Source organism: Acomys russatus, chromosome 2, assembly GCF_903995435.1.
Source record: "Acomys russatus chromosome 2, mAcoRus1.1, whole genome shotgun sequence".
In the NCBI taxonomy this organism is placed as follows: Eukaryota; Metazoa; Chordata; class Mammalia; order Rodentia; family Muridae; genus Acomys; species Acomys russatus.
The window spans coordinates 1,221,514-1,248,441 of record NC_067138.1 but is presented as its reverse complement, the minus strand read 5'-3'; the positions used below and the strand labels follow the sequence as shown (position 1 = coordinate 1,248,441).

Below are 26,928 nucleotides of genomic sequence, written 5' to 3'. Positions count from 1 at the left end.
ACCCCTTTAATCCCAGCCCTTAGGAGGCAGAGGCAGGCGGATTTCTCTGAGTTCAAGGACAGTGTGGTCTATAAATTGAGTCCAGGACAGCCCATGCCACACAGAGAAACCTTGTCTCAAAAAAAACGAAAACCAAAAAACAAACAAAAGACACCAAATGGGGAAGGTGGCGGGGTATGGTGGCACATAGCTGTATCAGCACCTGGGAGGTGAAGGCAGGTTATGTCACAAGTACAGGATCAGCCTGGGTTACACACTGAACCTGTCAACAGAAAACAAAATGGGTCATTTGTATCACACAAGGTGTATCTCAATAGGAAACACAACTTAACCTTTCTTGTGATTCGTTAGAAAATGGGATGCCTACCTACAGTGGCCCTACAAACCTACACTTAGTTCTACATCTTTGAGTCTGGTAACTGTTCCAACTACAGAAGTCCCTTTGCCTGTGTGTTTACAAGCCAGATAGGCTCGGCCTGTGCACACCTGACCCTTTCCTTTCTACGTCACTAAATGGGTCGTCTCTCAAATATACTTTTCAGTGAGGCTTCCTGGAACTCTCAACCTATGTAAGCCCTTTTCATCAGAGGACTGTGACTTAAAAATGATGTTACTCTGTGTGTGTGTGTGTGTGTGTGTGTGTGTGTGTGTGCGTGCGTGTGCACATGGAGGTTAGAGAACCATGCTGTGAAATTGGCTCTTTCCTTCCACCTTTCACGTGGTTCTCGAGGATCCGACTCAGGTCACCTGGCTTGCACAGCCAGAGGCTTTACCCACTGAGCCGCACTACCAGCCCGTGGCTTTCTTTCAGTCTGCCTCCCTGTACTCCCTGCGTGACCACGGGTTCTGTGAAAGCAGGTCCCACTGGGGTTTAATTTTGTTGTTGCTGCTTTTTAAGACAGTCTCACTGGGCACTCAAGCTCACAAGCCTCCTGCTGCAGCCTGCCAAGTGCAGGCATGTGTCACCGCGGCCATCTCTCAGCTGCTTGTTAAACCCTGGCCGGTACCTCAGTACTCTGCTTGGCATGCTGCAGACACTAAATGGTTTGGAATGGACGGCACACCCTCAGCCCTTTAAGACCTTCAAAGCACCACCGTGCCAAGGCAGTGTCTTTCCCGTGTTTCCCCAAAACCTGCACCACTGAGCAGGAGGTGACAACAGTCTCCAGCTGGCAGTTCAGTAGACACGCGCTTTAATCCCTGTGCAGTGTGGGTTTCTCTTGGAGACAGAGGATCTCATTTCACATGGAGAATCCGCTCCCCAGACATAATGGGGACTGAAGGCTGGGCGTGGGCATCCAAAGAAAGCAAGAGCGATTCTCCTAACTTCGTTCCCAGTCAAAGAGGACAGTTTCCAATTTGCCACTGGTGAGTTTATTACATGATTATTAAGTTCAAATAAAAAAATAAAAACTAAGGTTTTGGCAGGGAGGCTGGAGGCAGAACCTGAGGGAACTGCTCCCTGTCCGCAGTCTCCCTGGCCAGGGCAGGTCCACTAACTGAGCTTGACTCTACCAAGCTCTTCAATACTTGTATCTGTAACCTGGGCGTCTCTGCTGTTCTCGCTCGAGCTCTGGGCTCCCGGCAATGGGGCCTTGGTGAGGGCTCCATATACACCCATAGCCTGAGGAGAGGGACAGAGAGACAAAGAGCCTACTAAGAACACTGTAGAGCAGCTTTGTCCCAAACCACCAGAAGAGGGCTAGCCACCACCACTGTCTGGCTTTTTCTTCCTCATCCTTTCTCTAACCCTCTTTTTCTTTTTTGAGACATGGTTGCATTATGCAGCCCAGATACACCCCTAAGTTGTTCTCTCTGCCCCTACGCCCTCTCCCTCCCACCCCTCCACACACACACACCCAGACAAGGTTTCTCTGTGTAGCCTTGGCTGTCCTGACCTCACTTTGCAGACCAGGCTGGCCTCGAACTCACAGCGATCTGCCTGCCTCTGCCTCAGGTTTTCTAAGCCTTGCAGTCAATGATAAGAATGTGACAAGCCACCAGAACAGGGTGACTCAGACACTGACCCACTGCAGGAGCGAGTGGAAACACTGCATTCTTAGCTCCCGACCCTGTTATCTTCAAAGGGCTCTAACCTGGGCCACCATACTGGTGACATCGCTGGGGTTGGAGGGCAGTAGGACCGTGTTGGAATCCTTGGCGAGCTTGGAGAATGCACTGACATACTGCTCAGCTACCGTCAGCGAGGCTGCCGCATCTCCATTCTATGGCCACAGGGGATAAAAATCAAGTCACAGACGTTGTGGGAGAAGAGAAAGGTTAGGTCTCTGGAAAAGGGGTGTTGTAACACAAAGCTCATGTGACCTGGCTTACTGGGGCCCACAATGTCAGGAACCCTTCACAGGGGCAGGAGAGAAAAGCCCACCCCGACCCATCAACCTCTCACATGTTGAGTCAGAGCCCCAGCCAGGATTCGAATTGCTTCAGCTTTAGCCTTGGCCTTGGCCAGAACTGCACTCGCCTCTCCTGGAACAAAGCGGGGAAGATGCAGCTGAGGACGCCAACGCTCCTAGCCCACGCTCGGCTCCTCCCTCGGCCTCCATGCTACCCGCGGCTCACCTGCGGCCTGATTTATTTGTTCAGCCTTTTCTGCCTCTGAGGCTAGAATCTGGGCCTGTTTCTTCCCCTCCGCCACATTGATAGCGGACTCCCGCGTCCCCTCAGACTCCAGCACTGTGGCCCGCTTCCGCCGCTCCGCCTCTACCTGGAAGCCCCAACGACCCCCATCAAAAAGAAGCCTGGGGAACTCTAGCCAGCACTTACAGACCCAATCTACCACAACCATGGACTCTAGTCCCACTGGGGTCCCCCGAGTCCCCGAGTCCTTTTCCCCACCTGCATCTGCATAGACTCCTTCACTCGGGGCGGGACGTGGATATCCTTGATCTCGTAGCGCAGGCAGCGGATGCCCCAGCAGTCTGCGGCCTGGTTGATGGCGTCCACGATGTTGGCGTTCAGCGACTCCCGCTCCTGAAGGGGGACAAAGGGGAGCAGCTCGTGTCGACGTTATCTATCAAGAGCCTACACAGGGAAGGTCCCGGGCTAATCTTGTTCTCCGGAGGAAAGAGTTGGCAGTAGGGGCCTTCCTGTCAAACCTTTCCTTGGGCCCAGATCTGCTTACCCGAAAAACTTTGTCCAGAGAGAGTTTGCCGAGCTCTGATCTCATGGTGGTCTGAGCCAACTGGGTGACAGCATACTCGGGGTCTTCCACACCGTAACTTGCCTGAAAGGGGGGCGGGGATGGGGTAAGAAACGTAGATGGAGGATTTTAACGAGAGGCAGCTCAAAAGGCTGGATAAAGCTGGGGGCAGATACCTTGTAAGGATCCATAATACGCAGGTAAAGGACTCCATCTATTTGCAGGGTCACGTTGTCTGCAGGAGCAAACAAACAAACAAACTAGGTGATCAGGCCTCTAAGTCCCAGCAGCTCTTTCTCCTAAGCCACCACATCCTACACCACTTAGCACACCCCTGTCACCCTGTTGTCGCTCACCAAGAGTTACAGCTGACTGCTCAGGCACGTTGATGACAATTTCCTTGAGGCTCTGAACGTACCGGATTCGGTCTAGCACAGGGATGAGGACGTTCAAGCCCTGGGGAAGGAGTCACAGGTTCTCAGAAGGGTGACAATAGGGAACCTGAAATCTACGACGTCTGGAGTGTAAGTCATGTATGGAACCCACCCAGGAAAGCAACCACTCCTCCCGAGATACGTCCTCTAAGGCTGAGATGTCACTGCCAGGGAAACCCAAGAAAGAAAGACTAGGCCTCTGAATGTCACCAGAGTGGGGAGCTAGCAAGAACTGCCATCTTCAGGCAGACGGGTAGGGCTGAGAGGATGGGTGCTCCAGGAATGGAGCCTGTGCGATACTAGGATAACAAAAAAAGCAGGAAAACGCGGATGAGACGGTCCTGAGGCTGGGCTCTGCCAGAACTAGTCCCTGCCAGGGTTGGTCCCAATAGGCGATCGTGCAGACAGGCCCCAAGGAAGGCCCCACTCCCACACGTGTAAGAGATCAGCTAACTTGGCTGGCTGAAGACGGACAAAAGAGGTTCTCACCGGTTCCAGGATCCGGTGGAATCGGCCCATTCGCTCTACCACCCAGGCCTCCTGCTGAGGTACGAACAGTACCACGGTGTTTCGGGGCAGTCCAGAGGAGGCGCGGCGCGGAACGCGGCCAGAGGCCTGCACGGAGCCCTTGAGAACGACGAGAGTCGGCTGAGGTCGCGGCGTGGAAACCCTACCACCTTATCCGGAAGGCAATTCCCTAAACCTCGACACCATCCCCCCCCACACACACCAAAGGATCCCCGGAGAAAGACTCACGTGGGGACCATGACCTGTGACCCCAGTCCTTCCCCAAAGTTGGAATCCCGCTCCTTCCCAGCTGAGGACCCGGGTGATCTGTGTCCCGAGCCTCTGAAGAAGGTTGCCTCGTCCTCACCCTCAGCAAAAGGGCTCCGGTGCCCCGCGCCGCGCGCGCCAGCATTTCCCACAGCCTCAGCGACCTCCGGAACCAACGAGACGTGGAGCAGAGCGGCCTCTTCGGACGCTAAACCCGAGCCCTTCCTCCTGCAGGTCCACTCGGCCCGACGTACTTCCGGTGTCTCCTTCCACATGCCCCCCCACCCCCCCCCCACCCCCACCCCCCCCCCCGCCCTCAGTCCCTAATCAACGTACTTAGCCGAGCGTACGTCACGTCAAATCATTCCCTGGGAAACGTAGACTTTGAAGAGAGAGCCCGAGCCTGCAAGTTTGTTCTGGTTCTCGAGAACCCAGAAGCTCCTGGCATTGTGTTAGAAACTGAGGCAATGCCTATCTGCAAGTAGTGCGGAAACACCTCCCACCAAGCTCTGTACCCACAGCCGTGACTCAGTTTATCCCCCAGCTCGTAAAACTGCCACCACAACGACCAATGGCTAGGTGCTGACTAGTTGCCCGTGGTTGCCATAGTAACGTTCTTGGGTAGTCAAGCTGTTGTTTTGCCCAGTTCTCCCACTGAGGAGTGACCCCATTCCCGTTGTCATGGTAACTAGGAGGCCTAGCTTTGCCTGACGGCCTTCCCTCTTTTCCCAAGGCATCAACAGCTCTTTTCGTAATTTCTGAGCCAGAACTATCAGGCCTGATACTCTTACATACAAAGGGCAGCAAAAGAGCTTCAACCTTTCATTTTGTCTGGAGCATGCCACCTTGCTCAGGTCTCTGACACTCTGTAGAATACTCTCTCTCTAGGAGGCAGAATCTCTGTGAGTTCGAGGCCAGCCTGGTCTACAAAGTGAGTCTAGGACAGCCAGGACTACACAGAGAAACCCTGTCTGGGGGCCTAGGGGGGCGGGAATGGACTCCAAGACCCAGCCCAACCTAGCCCAAGGTCTCATGGTCCAGACCTTTGCTTTCCTTTCAGAACACAGAACCAAGTCCCAGCTCCTCTTGGGTCCTACCTCTCCATCCATGTCCCTTTGAACATAGAAAATAAGTAGAGGTTAGCTCAAGTTTCCAAACAAGAATTTATTCTTTATTTTTTTTTTTCCTAAAAAAAATGTACCAGGTACAATTTTTCCTGTTTTAGTTTTTCAAGTTTCAGCAAATGCTTGTTCCCCTCAGCCAAGCCCCAAGAGTTAAGGGTTGAGGCTGGGTCAGAGTCTTGAGTGGGGTAACTGGGAACCACATGACTGAATATGAGGGGCACCCCTCATCCCAGCTGAGGTAGGTGGGTCAGAGTCTGGTCAGGTGAGAGAAGGTTCCCCAGTCCTCAGGCCTGACTCTGTCCCTGGACACCTGCCTCAGTCAGGACCCCAAAGCAAGGAGACACAGGCAGGAGAAGCCCTAGGTGAGGGGTGGTTAAACCCCTCTGTTACGCATACGTGCAAATTTCCTCTCTCTCTCTCTCTCTCTCTCTCTCTCTCTCTCTCTCTCTCACACACACACACACACACACACACACACACACACTGGCTTTCAAAGATGGGTTGAAGGGTAGAGAAGGGAAAAGGAATAGAGACAAAACAGGGGAAGCTGAGTCTTTGGCTTGTGACTCAGTTGCTCCGGAATAAACCCCCCTTGCCTTTAGGCAAAGGAGAGCAGCTCTCCCCTTGCTCAGACATCAGCTTCTTCAAGTCCTGAGGTGGGAACACTATCTGAGAGTGGGGTGATGCCAATTAGCAGGTTGGGGGAGGGGTGTCTCCAAGGCAATCCAATTTGAATAAATTATAAATTAAAAATAAATAAAATAATAAGTGGTCCCTGCCCAGGACAGGGAGGCATCGCTGGCATTACTTGCCTGGGAACTTGGGACAACCTTAGGATAGCTCTGGTTCCTCCCTACTGCCTAAGCTGGCCTGGGAAACCCAAGGGAGGGGACAGGCACATGGAGTAGCCAGAGTAGACAGGGTATGGAAGGATCGAAGCTTTGAACACCCAACAATGAGTTTGGGTGTGAGCGCGGTGAGGGCTTTAATTTAAGCCTGAAGGGGCTTTTTGCCGTTTCTCCACAGTTTACCCTGTCCAGGATGGAACAGGATAGGCAGGCTTTGGGCCCACCTAAGTTCAGAATGACAGTCTTCAGGGCAAAGGTGAGTAACGTGGATTATGGGGGGCCTCAGTCACAGTCTGCAGTTCGTATGGGAGCCCTGTGTCCAGCTCCAGGCTCCGGCGGGAAAAGAGCAGGCGGATATCTCCATGCAGGCTTAAGCGGCCTGAGCGGGAGCTCCGGAACCTGAGGGAACACAGCACCATCCAAGTCAGTGGCCTACCCTAACCCTGACTGAGAAGAAAGGTCAGATCACTGAGCTTCCCTCCCCCATCTGCATCCCCTCCCCCTCCCTAGCCACCCCCCCCCAGCCAAGGCCCCCCCCCCCCCCCCCCCGCCAGTGCTTCCAGGGTCCTGCGCTTACCTGAGGTGCAGCAAGTAGCAGAGGAGGCGGTGGGTGGGGCTAGCATTTCCCTCCTCACCTACAGGCACCAAAAAGAGGCGATGGCGCAGGAAGGTCATGTGGGCAGCAGGCATGTCCGAGAAGTCAAAGGTCACAAGGAACATCTTCACCACAGTCTGGTTGGGGTTAAATAAGGTCTGGGGACAGGACAGTCCAGGTTGGCGGGGGCCTTCTGACTGATTTTCCTTTTTTCCCACATCAGTCCCCCTCAGGGTGCCACTCCCTCACTCACCACTTGGATGGTGCCCACCTTGGGCACACTGTAACCCTTCCTCCCCAGAGGGTTCAGGTCCACGACTCCCTAGGACGATCATGAACCATTAGCCAGGGCAGGAACTACAGAGCCAAAGTTATGAGCACTCGGTACTGACTGCTCTATAATGTCTCCCCTCGGACTTGGCCCCCACCCCATACTGGAGTTTTGCCCATCTGACTGCGACTCACTCCTACCTAGAAAAAGGCCACCCAACTGCCCTGAGGTAACCTTGGGGGGGAAGGTGTTATGTCATACCAAGAAGGGGGCCGGGGCGTTTTGCTCAGAAACATCAAAAAAGGTGACAGTGACAGGCAGCGTGACGTGCTGGGGACAGTAAGACCCACTGGCTCCGATCTCTGCAGTAAAGCCCTCGATGTGGCCAGATGGTGCAAAGCGTCCTCGAAGCAATGATTCCTGGTGTTAGGTTAAGAGAAGCCAGCTCTTCCTTCTGTCCATTTGAGCCACAGGTCCCCACTGAATCCCTCCCAGGACCGCCTAAATCACACAGCCCCAAAGGAGCTACCTCAAAGTTGCACAGCAGGGTACGGCTGACAGCAGGGGAAGGAAAGGGGCAGGCACTGGGAGGGCTCAGCAGGTCTGGCCCCTTCCGGAGGCTTCGGAGGGAGCTCCTGGCGGGAGGAGAGACACACAGAGGGTTGGTTGGCCTGAGTGGTCTGAGTGTCTGCAGTCCTTGGGTCCCACTCTCTGCTGCTCCCCAGGGCCCCCGGCTATATCTAGTGTTGGAAAACAGTTCAGACCCTGCCTTCACTTTCACAGCCAGGGTAGAGGGAGGGTGCGGTCACTTACAGCTTCAGGCGGCGGGCACCTTTCAGCCTCCGCCCCATGCGACTGCAGTCTGCTGGGTCCTATGGTGGAAATGTTGAGAAAAAAAGACTGCATGAAGGCCAGACAAGTTCTCAGAACACCTCTGTAGGTTCCTCCATCATCATCTGATGAAAGTGGGCTAGATGTGGGAACATGGCACTGTTATCGTAGCACTTAGGAGCCTGAGGCCAGAGCATGAACACTTCTCCTTGGCTACATAGGGAGTTTGAAGTCATTCTAGGCCATTTGAGACCTTGTCTCAAAAACAAAAACAAAAACAAACAAACAAACCAGAAGGCTGGGGCCATAGCTCAGCTGACAGAGCCTTTGTAGAGCAGGCATACAGGCCTAGGATCAATCTATAGCACCAGATACACTAGGTGTGGTGTCCCCCCCCCACCCACCCCCCGGTTTTTCGAGACAGGGTTTCTCTGTGTAGCCCTGACTGCCCTGGACTCGCTTTGTAGACCAGGCTGGCCTCGAACTCACAGTGACCCGCCTGCCTCTGTCTCCTGAGTGCTGGGATTAAAGGCGTGCGCCACCATCGCCTGGTTGGTGGCACGTGTCTTTTGGTGACCCCATCACTGCACTTGGAAGGTGGAGAGGAAGTTCAAGGTCATCTTTGGCCACACTAGGCTTGCCTGGGATACAGAAGAGCCTGTCTCCATAGGAATAAAAGAACAAACGAACTTGTTCACTGGGCTTACCAAAACAGGCTCCTTGGGCCCAGGCAGCAGGTGGTTCCAGAAGGGGGTGGCTTTGGCATCAGAACTATTGGCAGCAAGAGGGCAGCCCAGGGTTCCCCGGCGCCTCCGAGGGGCTGGCCCCTCATCTTCAGAGCTGACATCCAGGGCTTCTCCAGCAGGCAGCAGCCTTCGCTTGGTGGGGCAGGGGCCTGGAGGTCCAGGGCCAGGGGGCGTGCGCTCGGGACTGTGCCCATTGACAGTTCCAGGGGCCTCCCTAGGCCAGGGGCTGCTCCCGTTGCCCACCCTAGCCACTGGGCTCTTACCCCCTATTTGTGCAAGATTGTGCAAATCAGTGTCAAGTGTGTGCAGCTGGCCTGAAGGGGCTGGCCCTGGGGACTCCCCAAGGCACCCCTGTCCCCCTTGGTCTGGGAAAGCCCAGTCTCTGGTGTGCAAAGTATTGCAGGAAGCATTTGATGAGGGCCAGGGGTTACTCTGGGTCCCTGAAGTCCAAGAGGAAGTGGCCCTACCTCCCTGTTCCACAACACAGAGGCCATGGTGGGAGAAATGCTGGCTGGCCACACCCAGTCCCAGACCCAGTCCCTCTGGGCTCAACAGTCCCACAGGAGACGGTTCTTCAGTGGGTAGTCCCTCTCTGGTGCCCAGCCCAGGGCCCCTCTTCAGCTCCCGGGGACCCTCAGTGGGAGTGGCCGGCCGCTTCAAAGCCCTAGGAGGCTCGGAGGCACCAGTTGGGGGAGAAAAGATGGATACCTGGTAGACCCCAGGGGATGTCGCCCCGCCTGCTGGGCTGTAGCCCATGAGCAGGCCACCCTGGAGGGTCCCCTGTCTGACTGGAGGCTGTGAAGGGCCAGCCTCTGGCTCTGAGGATGGAGACGGCTCCGCCTGCACGTGGCGCATGAAGCCCCCCTTGGGTCAGGGGGGGCCCCCCACACGGCCTTTATGCTGGGCCTGGGCTGGGGGGCCTGGGGACATCTGTAGAAGAGAGGAAAAAGAGGCCGGGAATCAAGCAGCCTTCTTTCTTCCAGCTGAGTTTCAGACCCCACGCCCCCACCCTCATTCCCCATCTCCCCCATCTCTCCTCAACAGGGGACCTTGAGCTGTCTGCGGAGACAAAGTTGTCCAAAACCTGGACAGACTAACAGAATCCAGAGGCCACCCTCGGAAACCCTGATAGCTGCCACATGTTTAAGCTCCAGTGTCTTCCTGGACTTGCTGCTATGCATCACCCCGCCCCCCCCATTCTTTTTCCTGGAGATTACCCCGGTGAAGAAGCCTCAAGCCTAGGCACGTGTCCCCTCGTCCTGTCTGATGCTTTGTCCCTCTAGCTCGCAGTCTGGTCCATGCCCACTGCACTGGCAAGGCGACTGCCACCACCATTCCGTGCAGCTCTTGGGCTCAGCTGGACCCTGAGAGAAAAAGAGAAAACATAAGCCCGGATCCCTGCAGCCCAGTGGTAAATCCCGCCACTACTATGGGCTATCACACCAGGCCATCCTTCTGCTTGTCACAAGCTCTCCAGGACCAGAGGTGGGGGGGCAGGCTCAAGACTTAGGCCCCAGGCAGAAGAGGAGTTAGACAACATGAAGAGTCAACAGAGAAAAGCAAGTCTTGGCTGGCTGGATTAAGGATACGAGAAGTGAGTTGAGGTGAGTTGAACCATTTGTCGGGGTCACCATCTTGGGAACTAGCCCTGAATAATAGAGGATGAGGTCCCCAAAGATCAGAGAGCTACCATGGCAGCCATATTTTTACCTCTCAGGATTAATTTACCTTTCTTACTCAAGGCCACACAGTGACACAACTCATTTCCATATGTCTATCCAAAGGGCCAAGTGCAACCCAAGAGTGCTAAGGGCAGAGGTCACGCAGTCACACTCCATCACACAACTACAAACCTCATGCTAGTTCCAAGCCAGCCCTTCATAGCTGAAATCCCAATGTTTCCCAGCAATCTGGTTTTTTTTGTTTGTTTGTTTTTTCAAGACAGGGTTTCTCTGTAGCCCTGGGCTTGCTTTTGTAGACCAGCCTGGCCTTGAACCCACAGAGATCCGCCTGCCTGTACCTCCAGAGTGCTGGGATTAAAGGCAGGCGCCACAAGAGAAATGAAACCCAAATCAAGGTGGTGGTAGCACACACCTTTAGTCCTAGCACTTAGGCAGATCTCTGTAAATTCAAGGCCAACCTGGTCTACAGAGAGTTCCTGGATAGCCAGGGCTACACAGAGAAACCTTGTCTTGAAAAACCAAAAATAAGGGGCTAGAGAGATGGCTCAGTGATTAAGAGCACTGTCTCCTCTTCCAGTTCAATTCTCAGCAACCATATGGTAGCTCACAACCATCTATCGTGAGATCTGGTGCCCTCTTCTGGTGTGTAGGCAGAACACTGTGTATGTAATAAATAAATAAATCTTTTTAAAAAAGACTTTAAAATTAAAAAAGAAAAAAGAAAAAAAGAAAAACCAAAAATAAGCTGGGTGGTGGTGGTGCACGCCTTTATTCCCAGCACTTGGGAGGCAGAGGCAGGCAGATCTCTGTGAGTTCAAGGCCAGTCTGGTCTACAAAGAGAGTCCAGAACAGCCAGGGCTCTGTTACACAGAGAAACCCTGTCTTGAAAAACAAAAACAAAAACAAAAAAGAAAAGGAAAAAGAAAAGAAAAACCAAAAATAAATAAATAATAAATAAATGAAGCCAGGCATAGTGGTGCACGCCTTTAATGCCAGTACTTGGGAGGCAGAGGCACATGGATCACTGTGAGTTCGAGGCCAGCCTGGTCTACAAAGCAAGTGCAGGACAGCCAAGGCTAACACAGAGAAAACCTGTCTCGAAAAACCAAAAAAAAAAAAAACCAGGAGTGGTGGTACACGCCTTTAGTCCCAGCACTCTTGGAGGCAGAGGCAGGAGGACTGATGTGAGTTCAAGGCCAGCCTGGTCTACAAAGAGAGTCTAGGACAGCTGAGGCTACACAGAGAAACCCTGTCTTGAAAAAACAATAAACAAACAAAAAAAAAAGAACCCAACCAAAAAACAAGTGGTAAGAGGAGAGACCATGTATGTCAGAAGGTGCTGTAGTTCTCACCCCTCCACCCAGGCCCTGCAAACTGGAGATAAGGAAGCAGCAGGCAGTCAGCTGGAAACAACTGGAGTAGGTCTCTATGCCCTTCCCCCAGTGCTCAACCAGTGCTCAAAACAAAACAACAACAACAACAAAACCAGACCATTTCTTTGCTGCCAACACACACACACACACACACACACTGGTCGTCACAGACCAGAAACTAACATGACAGAGACTGTTAAGGTGAAGGCCAGCTTGTCTTCCACTGTCTTATTTGGTCAGCGACCCATGAGCACTACCAACCACGGTGCCCTTTAACATAATGCTAGAGACTGAGGCAGGAGGATCTTGAGTTTAAGACCAATCTAGCTACATTCTGAGAAGTCCCTCCTCAAAATCAAACAAAAGAACAACAACAAAAAAGAAACCAACAAAAACCAAGTCACGGCCAGCCTTCACTACATCAGGAGTTAAGGTCAGCTGGAGCTACAAGAGACTCTAGATCCCAAACAAAACACCAAACCAACAAACCAGCTGGGCAGTGACGCACGCCTTTAATCCCAGCACTTGGGAGGCAGAGGCAGGTCCGCCTGGTCTACAGAGTGAATTCCAGAGAATTCCCTATACAGAGAAACCCTGTCTCAAAAATACCAAACAAACAAACAAAAAACTGAACCCAACAAACAAAACAAAATACTCTTTCCCACTCTTCTCCCTTGGAAAGATCAAAGTCCATCCCCTCCAAAAAATCCCTCTCCTCTGAGACTTCCATGTGATAGTGTCCCTACCTCCTGTGACCCAGGGACACTTCTGTTGAGCTCTGATCATGTCAGACTGAGGATTGGGCTTTGTTTCTTCCTCAGGCTAATTTCAAGCTCAGGAGAAACACACATCAAGCCTTAAAAAAAAAAAAAAAGAAAGAAAAGAAAAGAGCTGGGCATGGTGGTGCACGCCTTTAATCCCAGCACTTGGGAGGCAGAGGCAGGCGAATTGCTGCGTGTTCGAGGCCAGCCTGGTCTACAAAGCAAAGTACAGGACAGCCAAAGCTACACAGAAAAACCCTGTCTCGAAAAACCAAAATAAATAAAAGAAAGAAAGAAAGAAAGAAAATCCTCCCAGTGATCTGGGAAGCAGTCCTGACTGCAGAGAAAGACCCCACAAGTGAGAAGTAGGGAGAATAATTGTACTGGGGGAATTGCTACAGCAGATGTGGGGTAGGAGGCAGAGAGAAAAGAGACATTTACATTTAGGGACTGAGATGCTCCCTCTGTCAATCAATCCCATCACAGCAGGCCATACTTTTCCATCTCACCAGGCCCTCTTTAGAACTGAGAATTTTCTGGTCTTTGATGGCGATGAGATGGGTAGAAAGCGGAGAAGCAGTGTTGTGAGATGGCTCAACCTGTTCTTCCTTCTTCCCTTCCTATCCTCCACCCAGCCAGGCCTCAAAGTTCAAGACAGGCTAATTCTCCTTAGCACCCCAATTTCCAGGTCATCTCTGTTGCCCTCCTAAGCCCTTGCCCCGAGGAAGCCAGGTGATGACACCATGATGCCCTACTTGACCCCAGCATGCCTGGCATCTGCTCATTAACCCAGAGTTCCCTCCCTGTCAAGAGACACTCTAAGACTCACCCCTCTGCCACCCGGCCAGTCTGGCTGTAGACCGTGGCTTCAAGCTGACTCATGGGGCAACACTGCACGGAGGTTGGGAGGGGGAGAACAGGCCAGTCTAAGCCAAACCTCACCCTCCATGCAGGGGATGGGCAGCAGCTGGCATTAAACAGCTGTGCCAGGCTGTGGCTGCCAAGGACTACAGCTCCCAACATGCCGAGAGCAAGGCCAGTTAAAAACAACAAGTCCCAGAATACTGTGAGGTCTGTACCCTCAGATACTTGTGAGGCCTGGCAGGTGGGTTCTGGTCTACGAAGAACACCTAGGCTCATTCATTCTCTCCTTCCCTTCAGTGCTCAAGACACCTATTATTACTATTATTTTTTTTATTTTTTATTTTTTACCATAAGCACTGTCAGGCGAAGAATTCCTATCCATGTGTTTTCCACTCCCATCCTGTGCAGAGAGTGCTGCTGCTCACTGCTGTACATTTTGTCCTCACATATGTCTGTCTACACACACTCCAGCGTGACTGTTTCCAAGCCCACCGCTGGTGAGTAGGAAGGTCAGCCTCTGCTTTCAGCCTCCCTCTGTCTGGTTCCCTGGCCTAGAGCCCCCTTCACCCTTCATAAGAGAAAGAGCAGACCTCAGCGACCCCTCCAAACTCACACGCGTGGACTCACCTTGGCTCCTGGACTTCTTGTTCTGGACGATCCCCCCACCCCCAAACCCCAACCGCCCTCCCCAAACCCCTTGCTTAAGCCTCCCAGGTCGGTTCTCACTCCTTTCCTCTCCACAGCCTGGGAGAGGCCCCATACCCTGCAGACGCTTTGGAGATCTGCCCCTTCCACCTCGTACACACTCACCCCGCTCCCAAATTGGCTCCTCTGCGGTGGCCGCTGCTCCGGGCCCTTCCGTCCCGATCCCGGTCCCTCCCCTTGAATAACCAGTCTCCCCCCCCCAACACACACACCCCACACCACCCCCTGCTACGGGCCCCCCAACCCAGACAAAGGGTGGCTTAGGCTGAGAGCAGCCTTGCTCGCTCTGCTTGGCTCTTCTCTGATGAGCTTCGTGTGCAACACGAGCGGGCCCCGGCGTCCGCAGCCCCTCTAGCCGCTGTTGCACCCCTCCCCACGCCGGTCCCTCCCCGGGGCCGCCCCGGCTGCGCGCCGCAGACTCCGCTGCCCCTCTGACTCACAGGCCATTTCCTACCAGCTGATGGGGCCGCCCGCCCCGCCCAGCGCCCGGCCACCCCCGCCACTGCGACCACGGCTGCCACGCCCCCCTCGGGCCACACCTTCCACGGGCGACAACTCTGAGGATTGGCCCAGTGGAGGCCAGCCTCTCGGCCACCTCGAGCGTGGGGCACGCCCTCTCCAAGGGGCGCGCGCCTATTGGTCCACATAAGGGCAGGCCTACCCAATGTCGCCCCGCCTACCTTCTTAACCCTTTTCTCTCCCCCCCCCCCATGTCCAGGTCCCCAAGCTGCCCTGTCATTTAACCCCTTCAGACCTCATCCTCTCACGTCTCAACAAACCTTTCTCTCCTCCACCCTTTCCTGCTCTGACGTAAATTAGTAGGAAGCTCCAGGGCTTTCACAGACACAGCTCAACAATCTCCAACTCATGCCAAACCCAACCCGGGATTGGATTATCCCTCTGGCCCAGCCGTCTCTCCCAGCATTCCTAAACAGAGCTCCAAGTGAGAGCAGTGTTCTATCCAGTAAGCGTCCTACAGGTCAGAACTGAAGGAAAAGACCCGAAATCCTACCTTATCTCTATCCATACTGAAAGATGGCATCCCCCCCCCCCTTTGCTAGAGCTCCCAGGGGGCTCCTGAGTTAGGAATGCATTTGAATTTCAGGGAGTCAGGCCTTAACTCCTGGCAGCTCAAAACGTCACAGATCACACTGCAGAGGAGCAACTCTGTGGACAGGCCTCTGCTCCAAGGAAGCACAACATCCTAAGAAATGAATCAGATAGGCCTCCTGTCCAGAGTTGGTCCTGAGATCAAGTTCTTCATCATGACTCATGGCTCCCTCGAAACTCCCCAACCTCCCCCTGAGTCACTGGGCCCCAGGCCCAGCCCAGAGCCAGAGAAAGAAGGACCGAAGAGACAGCAGATGCAGAGTCCCTAACCTTTGTCCTCTTGCTTTGTAAATAGCCAGGGCGGAATCTTCTTCCCAAGGCCTGGGCCTTCTCATGGGCACGTTTTAGAGGGACCACTTTGGAGCCCCCCGACCCCTTACCAGAGAATGGATAGCCTTGTCTACCTCACTCCCTGGGACTTATCAGCAAGTCACACGGGTTGTCACCAAACCAGGCCTTTTCTCTCTGTCAGTCACTGAAGACAGGAAACAAACACCAGGACCAAAAGAAGTAAAAGTTCATGCTTTCATAGTTTAAAGGCTGACTAGGGCCCAAGGTCTCTGTCTGCTTTGCCTAAGCTATGAGCCCCCAGGACCGGCAGGTTTGTTACTTAGACCATAAAAAGAGACCCCGCCCCCTTCCCCTACTTCCTCCCTGTGGTCTGCCATTAATACAAGCAAACAATAGTTCACTAGGCTTCTTTCTCCTTATCTCGGATGAGTAGGAAATCTCTAAAAAAAAGAACCCAGTTACCTAAGACTGAATTCCCTGCTGCTAAGGAGCAGGGTTTTAAAAACTCTCAAAGCCCTAAACACGGCTGCAGATACCAACGGTGAGATCCTATTTGCCTTAGGAAAGCTCACTAGGAAGAGAAAAAGATAGCACACAGCAGGAAAAAACCCACAGCTGCCCTACTTTGTTCTGTCTTACTATGACTATACTTTCAGGCCTTAATTTTCTAGAAAGATCAGAGGGGGAATACTAAAAGAGGCAGGATCAAAAAAATGTCCAGGCTTCTGTATGCCCTGGGGAAAGCAGCATGACTCAATCATGCATGAGGTCAGACCTAGCTGCCCTACAATATTAGCTTGCATTTTGGTTGTTTAATTTGTAGAGCCAAGGTCTTGCTATGGAACCTAGGCCGAACCTGAACTCAGGATCCTCCTGGCTCAGCCTCCAGATTGTTCATATTACAGGCGTGGGGTATGTTCTGCTTGTTGTCTTTGTTTCTTTGAGACAGGCTCCCTAGCAGCCCAAACCAAATTTAACTCTTGCCTCCGCCTCTGGAGTGTTGGGATTACAAGTGGGTGTCACTGGAAACAGCCAGACTTAAACAAACAAATACTTTTTTTTTCTTTTTGGTTTTTCAAGACAAGGTTTTTCTGTGTAGCCTTGGCTGTCCTGGACTCGCTTTGTAGACCAGGCTGGCCTCGAATTCACAGCGATCTGCCTGCCTCTGCCTCCTGAGTGCTGGGACTGAAAACTTGGATCTTAACTCTCGCTCTTTCACTATGCAGCCTTAGGAACCAGGTTCTTTGACCACAATTTTGCAATGTTTGTAGAAAGAGATGTTTTGAGCTGGGTTTGGTGGGTGCATGTCTATCATGCCAGCATCAGGAGTTTAAAGTCATTATCAGCTACTTAGTGAGTTTGGGGCCAGCCTGGGCTACTTAAAAAGCCTGCCTCAAAATGTAAAATAGATAAATAGATGCTAAATAGAGAAAGATTCCATTAAACAATGACCGGTGAGGACATCTACTGCCTGGCCTTCTAATCCTAATGGCTGTTGTTGCCTCACATTCATCCCAGGATGGGCTCAGGCAACAGCGTTGCCTGCTGCTGGCACTGAGGCAGAAAGGCTATATACTCAGCATAGCAAACTGGTGGCTTTTTTCTCTTTATACCCCACCCACTCACACAAAATGCCCTAGCCCAGAGGAAGCTTGAATGCCTCTGCCCGAGGAGGCCCACCCCTCTCTGACAGAGAGCGTCTGGGAAGCAGTGTTGCCATAGAAATCAGGGCCTCCTCAAAAGGCTTCAGCCTGCCCCTTCTCTACCCGACCCTACCCCATGGCTTTGTCTGTCCTGAGCACCCCCTCCCTTCCTCAGCCAGACTCAGCAACTGGGTGGCTGTGTGAGAAGGCTGGCTGGGGGCCCCTTTCAGCAACACTGTCACACTCATTCTGTCACGGTGCTGCAGAAGGCAGCCTTTTCCCACCCCCAGCCCCCTCCCCAAGCCAACCTAGAGGCAAAGAGAACAGTGGCACTGCAAGTCCCTAGGCCTCACATCCTGTTCTGATAAGTCTACTTCCAAGTCTGGAGTGTAGGGCACTGTTCTCTCTTCATCCCCTAGCTGGGCTAGAGCCTCATATCCCGCCCTTCCTGGTCAGGCTTACCATAGTGCACTCCCGCCCCCTCAAAGCAAAGCCCTTCTCAACATATGTCCCAGAGAACCCCCAGACCTTGTGAGGATCCTATGACTCCCCACCCAGGGAAGGACAAAGGTAGAGAAAACCAGTTTCTGGCAAGAGGTTAAAATGTGGCTAGCAGTCCCTGGGGATTTACTGGTGGAGATGGTGGTGGTAGGAGTGGGGTGGGATCTGAGCAACCCCCCCCCCCCCCCCCCCCGTGCTGGTTACCAGGGTCTCTCTGGCCATTAAGTACAAAGTCTGGCGCAGGTCATAGATCCTAGACTGGCACGAGCCAGGCCAGGCCCCAGAGTAAGGAAGGAAGTGAGCACACCCAGAACACAAGGGCAGGGCAGGGGGAAGGGCAGGGGGAGGGGTGGGGTGGGCAGAGACCAAAGCAGGTTTCTGTAGGAACAGGAACCAGGTTAGGGACTGACAGGAACCCAGTGACACAAGGGTCCCCAGAGACGGCTCACCAGGAAGGAATCTTAGCCTCAGCCAGCTGCAGATTCAAAGTAGGGTAAAGACACAGTGACACAAACCCTGGTGGCCAGCAGAGCCTGCCGGCTCTCTCTGTGTACCCATGTCAGAAGGTGGGGCTAGGAGCTCAGCAGCCAGTAGCACCAGACTGGCTTCTTGTTCTAGTGAGTCCAGCACCCTCAGTCCTAGAACACAGACCAGAGACGCCTTCCTGGGGTCCCTGCAATGCAGACTGCTCCTTCTAGAAGGACTGAGATTCTCCCCAGAGCGCAGGGCGCCCTACAGCTTCATACAATACCCCACAACCCATCCCCTCTCTCTTTCAGAACTCCATTGACTTTCCCATACGCTGGATCGCCAGCTCTTCTCCACCACTTATACACCCCCTTCCCCATTCTCCCGAAGTTCCTCCAAATCCCTTAAGTATCACCTGTAATCCTCCGCATCAGACAGTGATTCTCTTCCCCCTAATAGCGTACCTCCCGCTTTCACAAAGCACTCCTCGCCCTTCCCCCAACAGCAGCCCCTAGAAAGTGCACCTCCTTGCTTCCACACTGAGCGCCCAGATTCGCCCCCCAAATCCTGCTTCACCCGCTCCAAAGCAACAATCTCCAGATTCTTTTCTTTGCTAGCGATGGTCTCTACTCCAGGTGTGCCCAAGCCCACCCTCGGCCTTGTCTCTTTTTCCCACAACGCACCCGGCCCCACACCTGTAGTTCCGTGGGTCCCGCTGCACTAGAGAAGGTAGTGGATTTGGACAGTGACTGAGCAGCTCTTTGCAGCAGCCTGGGCCTGCAAACCTCTCCCCTTGGGTCAAAGCCCCGCCCCCGCAACGCCCCCGGGCCCACCCCTCTCCCTCGTCCCAGCTCCCACCTTCCCCCCAGGCTGGTCCCCTTGGCCCCGGTTCTTTAATCCTTCAGACTCCCTCCCCGTATCTCAGACCACGCCCCTAACCCGAGACCACGCCTTCTTTAGTCTTCCTTGCATCACCCCAAGATCCTCTGCTTTCCCGAGGCCCCACCCCACCACCCCTGGCCCCGCCCACTTTTGGATTCTCTGTCTTTCGCCGGAACCCACCCACCCGCCGTCAGATTCCAAGGCTGGCGGACTGTCCCCCCACCTCCGAATGCAGCGACTTTTTGTTCCCCTCCCCTTCTCCCCCGCCTGCCTCACCCGGGCGCACACGCTCCTTGGCCCGGGTCGGCTGACTGTGGTTGGTGCCGGCGGCCCCAACAGATGACGGAGGAGACAAAGTGATGGCTGCGGGTCATTTGAGGTCTCGCCCTCAGGCCACGTGCAGCTACTATGATGACAGGTCCAGAAGGGCGGGGCTTTGGTTGACCAGCGACAACCCCAACCTGACCATATGCGGCGGCTGGAGGGGGATCCCGGGCTCCGGCCAAAACTCAATAAGTTCTTTCTCTCTCCTTATCCGCCCTTTCCTCCCTTTCCCGCCTCTCATTTCCTTTAAGGGTCCCTTTCTACCTTAAACTTGCTCCTAACTCGTTATTCTTCTTCCTCCTCTTTCAGAGTGCTGGAGTTCCTGAGGTTTTCTTTTTCTTTTTCTTTTTTTCTTTTTTTTTGGTTTTTCGAGACAGGGTTTCTCTGTGTAGCCTTGGCCATCCTGGACTCACTTTGTAGACCAGGCTGGCCTCGAACTCACAGCGATCCGCCTGCCTCTGCCTCCCGAGTGCTGGGATTAAAGGCGTGCGCCACCACGCCCGGCTCGAGGTTTTCTTTTTTTTCTTTCTCTCTCTCTCTCTCTCTCTCTCTCTCTCTCTCTCTCTCTCTCTCTCTCTCCCTCTTTTTTTTTTTTTTTTTTTTTTTTTTTGAGACAGGGTTTCTTTGTGTAGCTTTGGCTGTCCTGGACTCGCTTTGTAGACCAGGCTGGCCTCGAACTCACAGCGATCCGCCCGCCTCTGCCTCCTGAGTGCTGGGTTTAAAGGCGTGCACCATCACCACCCAGCTGCTGAGGTTTTCTTAACTGGTGTGTGCAAGCTACTTGGGGAACTTGAGCCTCTGTAAGTTACTGAATTAGTAATAAGTATTTGCCCTTAATGGAAATCCGTGAGGTTTGCAACCTAGTGTAAAGGAATCTCAGAGGTCTGTAAAGAGTGGGAGAATCAGGCCTGGAGAGATGGCTCAGTGGTTAAGAGCACTGTCTGCTTTTCCAAAGGATCCAGGTTAAACTCCCAGCCACCACATGGCAGCTCATAACTGTAATTCCAGTTCCAATGGCTCTGACACCCTCACACCAATGCACATAAAATAGAATTAAATATTGTTTTTAAAAAAGAGAGAATCGCCGGGCAGTGGTGGCGCATGCCTTTAATCCCAGGACTCGACAGCACTCGAGAGGCAGAGGCAGGCGGATCGCTGTGAGTTCGAGGCCAGCCTGGTCTCCAAAGTGAGTCTAAGACAGCCAAGGCTACACAAAGACCCTGTCTCCCACCCCCACCCCCCCAAAAAAGTGGGAAAATCTGAACAGCGAGCAGGGCTCCAGGTTTGTTAAATACTTGATTGAATCTGAGATCAGGAACCGGCAGTGGGGGTCATACCCTTTTCTGTTGAGGTGGCTCAGGGAAATGTGTGACCTTGTTTCGAAAGTGAGAGGCAAGGGGCAGACTGAGAAGAAATACTTTAAATCGAGTTCGCTAGCAAAAGAAGACTGTCGGGAATAAACAACGAACTCTCTACAAATAGAAAAACACAAATGGAAACGCAATACTGTTACTTGAAACGTAAAAGCATTTAAGTGGCTCCACGGAAGCCTGAAACTGATGAAGAAAGTATTCTGCCTTGGGAAAGGTACTGAGGGAACTATGAAAGACAATGCTTTGCAATTTATTTAGGTCCGGAGTCCTCCATAGGAAATACCAGGGGGATCGAAGGTGTAATAATGAGCCAGTAGATGGCAGCACAGGACACTTGCAGAACAAAGTGAGGCCAAAGAGCTAGTTTGGGGCCTCCCTGGTACTTTGAATATCAGAGAGCTGGATCTGACTAAGAGGCAAAGGAGGCTCTCTCCCTCCCTCCCTCTCTCCCTCTCTCTCTCTCTCTCCCTCTCTCTTTCTCTCTCTCTCCCTCTCTCTGTCTCTCTGTCTCTCTCCCTCCCTCCCTCCCGCCCACCTCCCTCCCTCTCTGTCTCTGTCTGTCCTGTCCCCCCCCCCCCACCACACACACACAGGTTTTCTCTGTGTGTAGCCCTGGCTGTCCTGGACTCCTCTGCAGACCAGGCTGGCCTTGAACTCAGAGATCCACCTGTCTCTGCCTCCCCAAGTGCTGAGATTACAGGTGCTGAGGCTTTGATTCTTTTGGCTCTGTGATTTTAGCTTTAGTTACCTTTGTGTGTGTGTGTGTGTGTGTGTGTGTGTGTGTGTGTGTGTTTATTCATTTGTTTTGTTTTTGTTTTGAGACTTCAGCTTCCTCTACCCCTGCTGGCCTAGAACTCACAATGTAGGCCACACTGGCTTTGAATGTGCTGAGACTTTTTTTTTCTTTGTCTCAGTTGCTCTGGAGCTGGGATGGGGTGGGGGCCAGCAAGTAACATAAACTGGTTAATTCAATGCCAAAGGTGTACTACATAGCTACAAACAAAAGGGAAAAGAAAATGGAAGAAAAAACAATTTTCCACTTTTAAGACATTCACTTATGAGGTCTGAAGAGATGGTTCTGTGGTTAAGAGAGCACTTGCTGCTTTGCTCTGACTAGAGCTCACAACTGCCTGTAACTCTAGCTCCAGGGGACTTGATGCTGGTTTTGGCTTTTTGCCAGCATCTGTAGGTACATCTGCATAATTTAAATAAATCTTAAAAAACAATGGCCCGGAGATGGTGGCGCATGCCTTTAATCCCAGCATTTAGAGGCAGAGGCAAGTGGATCACTGTGAGTTAAAGGCCAGCCTGGTCTACAAAGCAAGTCTAGGACAGCCGAGGTTACACAGAGAAAACCTGTCTTGAAAGACCAAAGAGAGAAAAAAAAGAAATACACTTAAACAATTACATACATATTTATATAATTAAAGTTGGAAGGGTTGTATGCAGTGAGGGAAAAGCACAGGGTTGAAAATAACAAGGTTGCCCTCTGAATTTTAAGTTTTTACTCACCATAGATTTAGATAAATTATATTTTGTTTGTAGACAGGATTTCCCTATGAGTTTCAGATTGGCTTCAGGCCCGTGATTTTAAGTGTGTGGTTAAAGGATTGTGCCAAAGTTGGGCATGGTGGCACAAGCCTTTACTCTTAGCATTTGAGGGGCAGGGACAGGCAGCAGATCACTGTGAGTTTGAGGCCAGCCTGGACTATGTAGCAAGACAGCCAGGGCTACATAGAAACTTTTTTTTTTCTGGTTTTTCGAGACAGGGTTTCCCTGTGTAGCCTTGGCCATCCTGGACTCACTTTGTAGACCAGGCTGGCCTTGAACTCACAGCGATCCGCCTGCCTCTGCCTCCTGAGTGCTGGGATTAAAGGCGTGCGCCACCACGCCTGGCAGATTAACAGCAATGTTTTATACAGCTCTTCTCAGTACCCCCCTCTCCCACGCCTTCCAGGACCGCACACTATATGAAGTCTCCTTAGGCTTCTCTTGGCTGTGACGGCCTTTCAGATTTGCTTGACTTGTGATGGCCTTTGAATCCCAACAGAACCTCAGTTCATAGTTCCGCGTTGGGCTCCCAAGAGCAGGAGTTACATCTGTGACCCACCACATCAGGCTTCTAAGGATCTTCTTCAGTCTGCTGGAGCTGAATGTGTGATAGAAACCTGCCGTGCTAGTGCTGTGGAGGGAGAGCTGGGGGCATAAAAGGGTTCAAGGCCAGCCTCTGCTACTTAGACCCACTGAGACTAACCTCACTTATATGAGACCCTGTCCCAAAGTGGGGAAAGCTAGCAGCTGGGGAGTGGCTTGGCGAGTAGAACATTCGCTGTGTAAACATGAGGACCTGAGTTTGGATCCTTAGTACTCACATAAGTGCCAGGCAAGCATGATGGCTCTGCAAGATCCATTTTGAGAGCTGGGCAGAGGCAGAGGTAGGCAGATGGCTGTGAGTTCGAGGCCAGCCTGGTCTACAAAGCGATTCCAGGACAGCCAAGGATACACAGAGAGATCCTGTCTTGAAAAAACAAAACAAAACAAAACAAAACAAAAAAGATGCATTTTCAGATTTCTGAATGAAAATAACAATGATGTGATAAATGTGTGGCTTTCAGGCATGAAGTTCTTGATTGCTTTTTGGATTATTGCATTTATTTCATTTACTGTGTGTGTTTGTCGTTTTGTTTTTTGTCAAGACAGGGTTTCTCTGTGTAGCGCTGGCTGTCTTGGACTCGCTTTGTAGACCAGGCTGGCCTCGAACTCACACTGGTCACCTGACTCTGCCTCCCTGAGTGCTGGGATTTAAAGGTGTGATCCACTGGGCCAGGTGGGAGAACTCCTTTTAAAAGTTGTCCTTTGAGTTCCACATGCTCACTGGGGCATGTAGGCACCCACAAGCAACGCACACACATGCACACACACACACACACAACTAAAAAACAGAATAATTGAATAATTAACAGTCGGATAAAGTTAAAACCTTCACAGTCTCCTGCCTAATTTTATTCCTTTTCCATGGTCTCTTGACATTTGTTCCCCAGAAGTAACCAGCTTGCACACTGGCCTTCGTTTTTTCTTATGCGTTTTGCTTTGTTTGAGACATAGTCTCATGTAACCCAGGCTTGAAGTTTCCGGGTAGCAAAGGATGACCACTGTATTTAGTCAGGGTTCTCTAGGGTAACAGAACTTATAGAATGAATCTCTTCCCAGCACTTGGGAGGCAGAGGCAGGTGGGTTGCTGTGAGTTCGAGGCCTGCCTGGTCTACAAAACGAGTCCAGGAGAGTCAGGGCTCCGCAGAGAAGCCCTGTCTTGAAAAACCAAAATAAATAAATAAATAAATAAATAAATAAATAAATGGTAATTATTGGAATGACTTGCCAGCTGTAGTCCAGCTAGTCCAACAATGGCTGCCTATGAATGGAAAGGCTGTTCAGTCAACAAGGCTGGATGTCTCATCTGGCGTTCAGTCTGTGGCAGAATCCTGAAGATCAGGGCCTGCTGCGGGTGAAGGGGTGGGTGTGCTGCAAGGCGAGGGCAACCAGGCGAGGAGCAAAGCTTCCTTCTCCTATGTCCTTGTTTAGACTTCCGGCAGAAGGTGGAGACCACATTAGAGGTGCATCTTCCTATCTCAAGATCCAGACCAAAGGCTTGTATATTCATGCCTCGAGATCTGGATCAGAGATACGTGTTTTCCTACCTCAACGGTCTGGACGAGGAGTGGATTCACCCGCTCCAAACCCCCAAAACCTCTCACAGTGTGTCCGCCGTTTCTTGACTGTAGTTCGCCCCAGGTGTAGTCAGGTTGACAATCAGGAATAGTCACCACAACCACGTACTCCTGCCCCTCCTGCCTCAGCGTCCCAAGGGTCTCTTATGTTTTCTTTTTTTCCTGAGACAGGGCTTTTCTGTGTAGCCTTGACTGTCCAAAAGTTGCTTTGTAGACCAGGCTGGCCTTGAATTTACAGCGATCTGCCTCCCAAGGGCTGGGATTAAAGGCATGGGCCACTACACCCGGCCCTTGGTTTACTATTTTTGAGACAGGATTTTCCTGTGTAAAATCCCTGGATATCCTGGAACTTGCTTTGTGACCAAGTAGACTAGGCTGGCCTTGAGCTCTGAGATCTGCCTACCTCTGCCTCCCAAGTGCCAGGATTAAAGGCGTGCGCCACCACTGCCCAGCCAATATACCTGCATTTCTATTGGATATGTATCTTGGAGCAGAATAGCTGAATCTCAGAGCATGTGTGTATAGCCTCTGCAGATGTTGACATGTTTTCCTCTTTTAAAAAATTCTAGGAGCCAGGTGTGGTGGCGCTCGCCTTTAATACCAGCACTCAGGAGGCAGAGGCAGGTGGATCACTGTGAGTTCCAGACCAGCCTGGTCTACAAAGTGAGTTCCAGGACAGTCAAGGCTACACAGAGAAACTCTATCTCAAAAAACCAAAACCAAGCCAAGGCTACACAGAGAAACCCTGTCTCGAAAAACAAAAACAAACAAAAAAACCCCAAACCAAAACCAAACAAAAAATCAAAACAAACAAACAAAAAAAGAAACAACAACAACCCAAAACAAACAAACAAAACCAAAAAGAGAGCTTTAGAAAGAGTAAGGAAGCACTGAACACTAGTTAGGGAGTTTAAAAGTGTACTTAGAAACCGGGACATGGTGGTGCACGCCTTTAATCCCAGCACTTGGGAGGCAGAGGCAGGTGGATCGCTGTGAGTTCAAGGACAGCCTGGTCTACAAAGCGATCTACATGGCTACACAGAGATAACCCTGTCTCAAACAACAAGAAGAAGAAAGGAAGAAAAAAGTGTACTTAGACTCTGGCCAGTTTCTGTTAGAAAAGGTAGATGGAGCCAAAAGAACCTCACGGTGGCTCTTCGGGGCCTCACTAGGGAGGGAATGCTGGGAAAGAAAGCACCTTATCTTAAGGTGAACCTGGTGACTCTGCCTTCCTAGGGGCAGACGCCAAGCCAGGGCGTGCTCCACTGATTAACCCTTCCGGGAGGAGACAAGAGGTGGATTCTAGTATTACAGGAAGACGATTTACCGGAGGCCTTGGCTGTTTTTTTTTTTTAAGATTTATTTATTATTATGTATATAGTGTTGTCTGCTTGTAGGCCAGAAGAGGGCATCAGGTTATGTTATAGATGGTTGTGAGCCACCATCTGGGACTTGAACTCAGGACCTTTGGAAAAGCAGGCAGTGCTCTTAACCACTGAGCCATCTCTCCGGCCCGGCTTTCGGCTCTTAGTTGAGTCCCAGGTTTGAATTTGAACTGAGGCCATCAGGATTTTCATCAAGCTGTTTCACCCACTGAGCCATCTTATCCGCTTTGGGGTTTTCTTCATTACATTACAGGAGGACTCGCCTGTATGTCGGTGACACTGTTGCTGGGGCTCGTAGAAGAATGGGGACAGTGAGCGGGACACCGTATAGGCATTCTCTGCTCGCTCGCTTGAGCTTCTGCCACCGTGACTTCCTGCTACGCTGGAACTTGGAAATGTGACCTAAAGCAAACCCTTCTCAGGCAGATCTCTGTGAGTTCGAGGCCAGCCTGGTCCACAAAGCGAGTCCAGGACAGCCAGGACTACACAGAGAGACCCTGTCTTGAAACAAACAAACACCCCAAACACCAAACTCGTCTTTCTCCCTGACCATTGCTTTCTTCACACAAACTGGAAATGAAACGGGGACACCAGCTGTCCTGCTCTGCAATTTTCGTCTTATTCCGTTAAGACGAAAAAAAAAAAAATCACCATTTTTTTTTTTTCAGTTTGGCTCTGAGAAATAAGAATCCGGCTGCTCCCCCTGTTGCTCCTGGTTGCTATTGATACAGGTTAACAAGAAGCTGGAGAGATCCTGAAACGCAGATTGGTAGGTATTGCCCCAAAGTACCCTACGACCCTAAACAGCAGGAAGTAGTGTAAGAGAACCACGCCGCCGCTCCACACTAGCCTTCTTTGTCTCCTGCTGGTGTTGGGGGGTTGGAAGGGATTGGGACGTGAAGGAAGAAAGTTAGAGGTATAGGAACACAATTAAAGTAGATAAAAAATAGCACCAGCAGACCCGGGAGCTAGTCCAGGAGCCGCTGGTAGGCCTGGAAGTTGCTATGCTAGCACAAGCTGAGGAATTCTCTTTTGTTTTGGTTTTGGTTTTCCGA

At 51.9% G+C, this 26,928-nt stretch overlaps 2 protein-coding genes across 10 annotated transcripts; both read right to left on the bottom strand.

The window, feature by feature from the left end:
- Nucleotides 1–1,261: 1,261 nt before the first annotated feature.
- On the bottom strand, nucleotides 1,262–4,632 carry Stoml2 (stomatin like 2). 2 transcript variants are annotated; one of them, XM_051157375.1, is made up of 10 exons: nucleotides 4,469–4,632; nucleotides 4,084–4,221; nucleotides 3,517–3,616; nucleotides 3,337–3,395; nucleotides 3,143–3,244; nucleotides 2,857–2,991; nucleotides 2,581–2,725; nucleotides 2,408–2,487; nucleotides 2,097–2,225; nucleotides 1,262–1,624 (listed from the first exon to the last, which is right to left on the bottom strand). In XM_051157375.1, exons 1-10 carry the CDS (start codon nucleotides 4,511–4,513, stop codon nucleotides 1,496–1,498), a joined length of 1,062 nt encoding a protein of 353 aa, XP_051013332.1. In that variant the 5' UTR covers nucleotides 4,514–4,632; the 3' UTR covers nucleotides 1,262–1,495. The 2 variants fall into 2 exon arrangements, with proteins under 2 accessions (XP_051013332.1, XP_051013341.1); XM_051157384.1 differs by having other exon boundaries at nucleotides 1,264–1,624; nucleotides 4,351–4,498.
- Nucleotides 4,633–6,038: 1,406 nt separating this feature from the next.
- Nucleotides 6,039–19,429, bottom strand: Atosb (atos homolog B). Of its 8 annotated transcripts, XM_051157305.1 has the most exons (10): nucleotides 14,274–14,293; nucleotides 12,585–12,694; nucleotides 10,001–10,147; nucleotides 8,745–9,713; nucleotides 8,020–8,078; nucleotides 7,736–7,841; nucleotides 7,468–7,626; nucleotides 7,189–7,257; nucleotides 6,918–7,093; nucleotides 6,039–6,739 (listed from the first exon to the last, which is right to left on the bottom strand). In XM_051157305.1, the coding sequence occupies exons 4-10, from the start codon at nucleotides 9,636–9,638 to the stop codon at nucleotides 6,586–6,588; spliced, it is 1,617 nt and encodes a 538-aa protein (XP_051013262.1). In that variant the 5' UTR covers nucleotides 9,639–9,713; nucleotides 10,001–10,147; nucleotides 12,585–12,694; nucleotides 14,274–14,293; the 3' UTR covers nucleotides 6,039–6,585. The 8 variants fall into 8 exon arrangements, with proteins under 8 accessions (XP_051013262.1, XP_051013319.1, XP_051013268.1 ...); XM_051157362.1 differs by lacking the exons at nucleotides 12,585–12,694; nucleotides 14,274–14,293 and adding an exon at nucleotides 19,340–19,429; XM_051157311.1 differs by lacking the exons at nucleotides 12,585–12,694; nucleotides 14,274–14,293 and adding an exon at nucleotides 18,877–18,973.
- Between the last annotated feature and the right edge of the window lie 7,499 nt (nucleotides 19,430–26,928).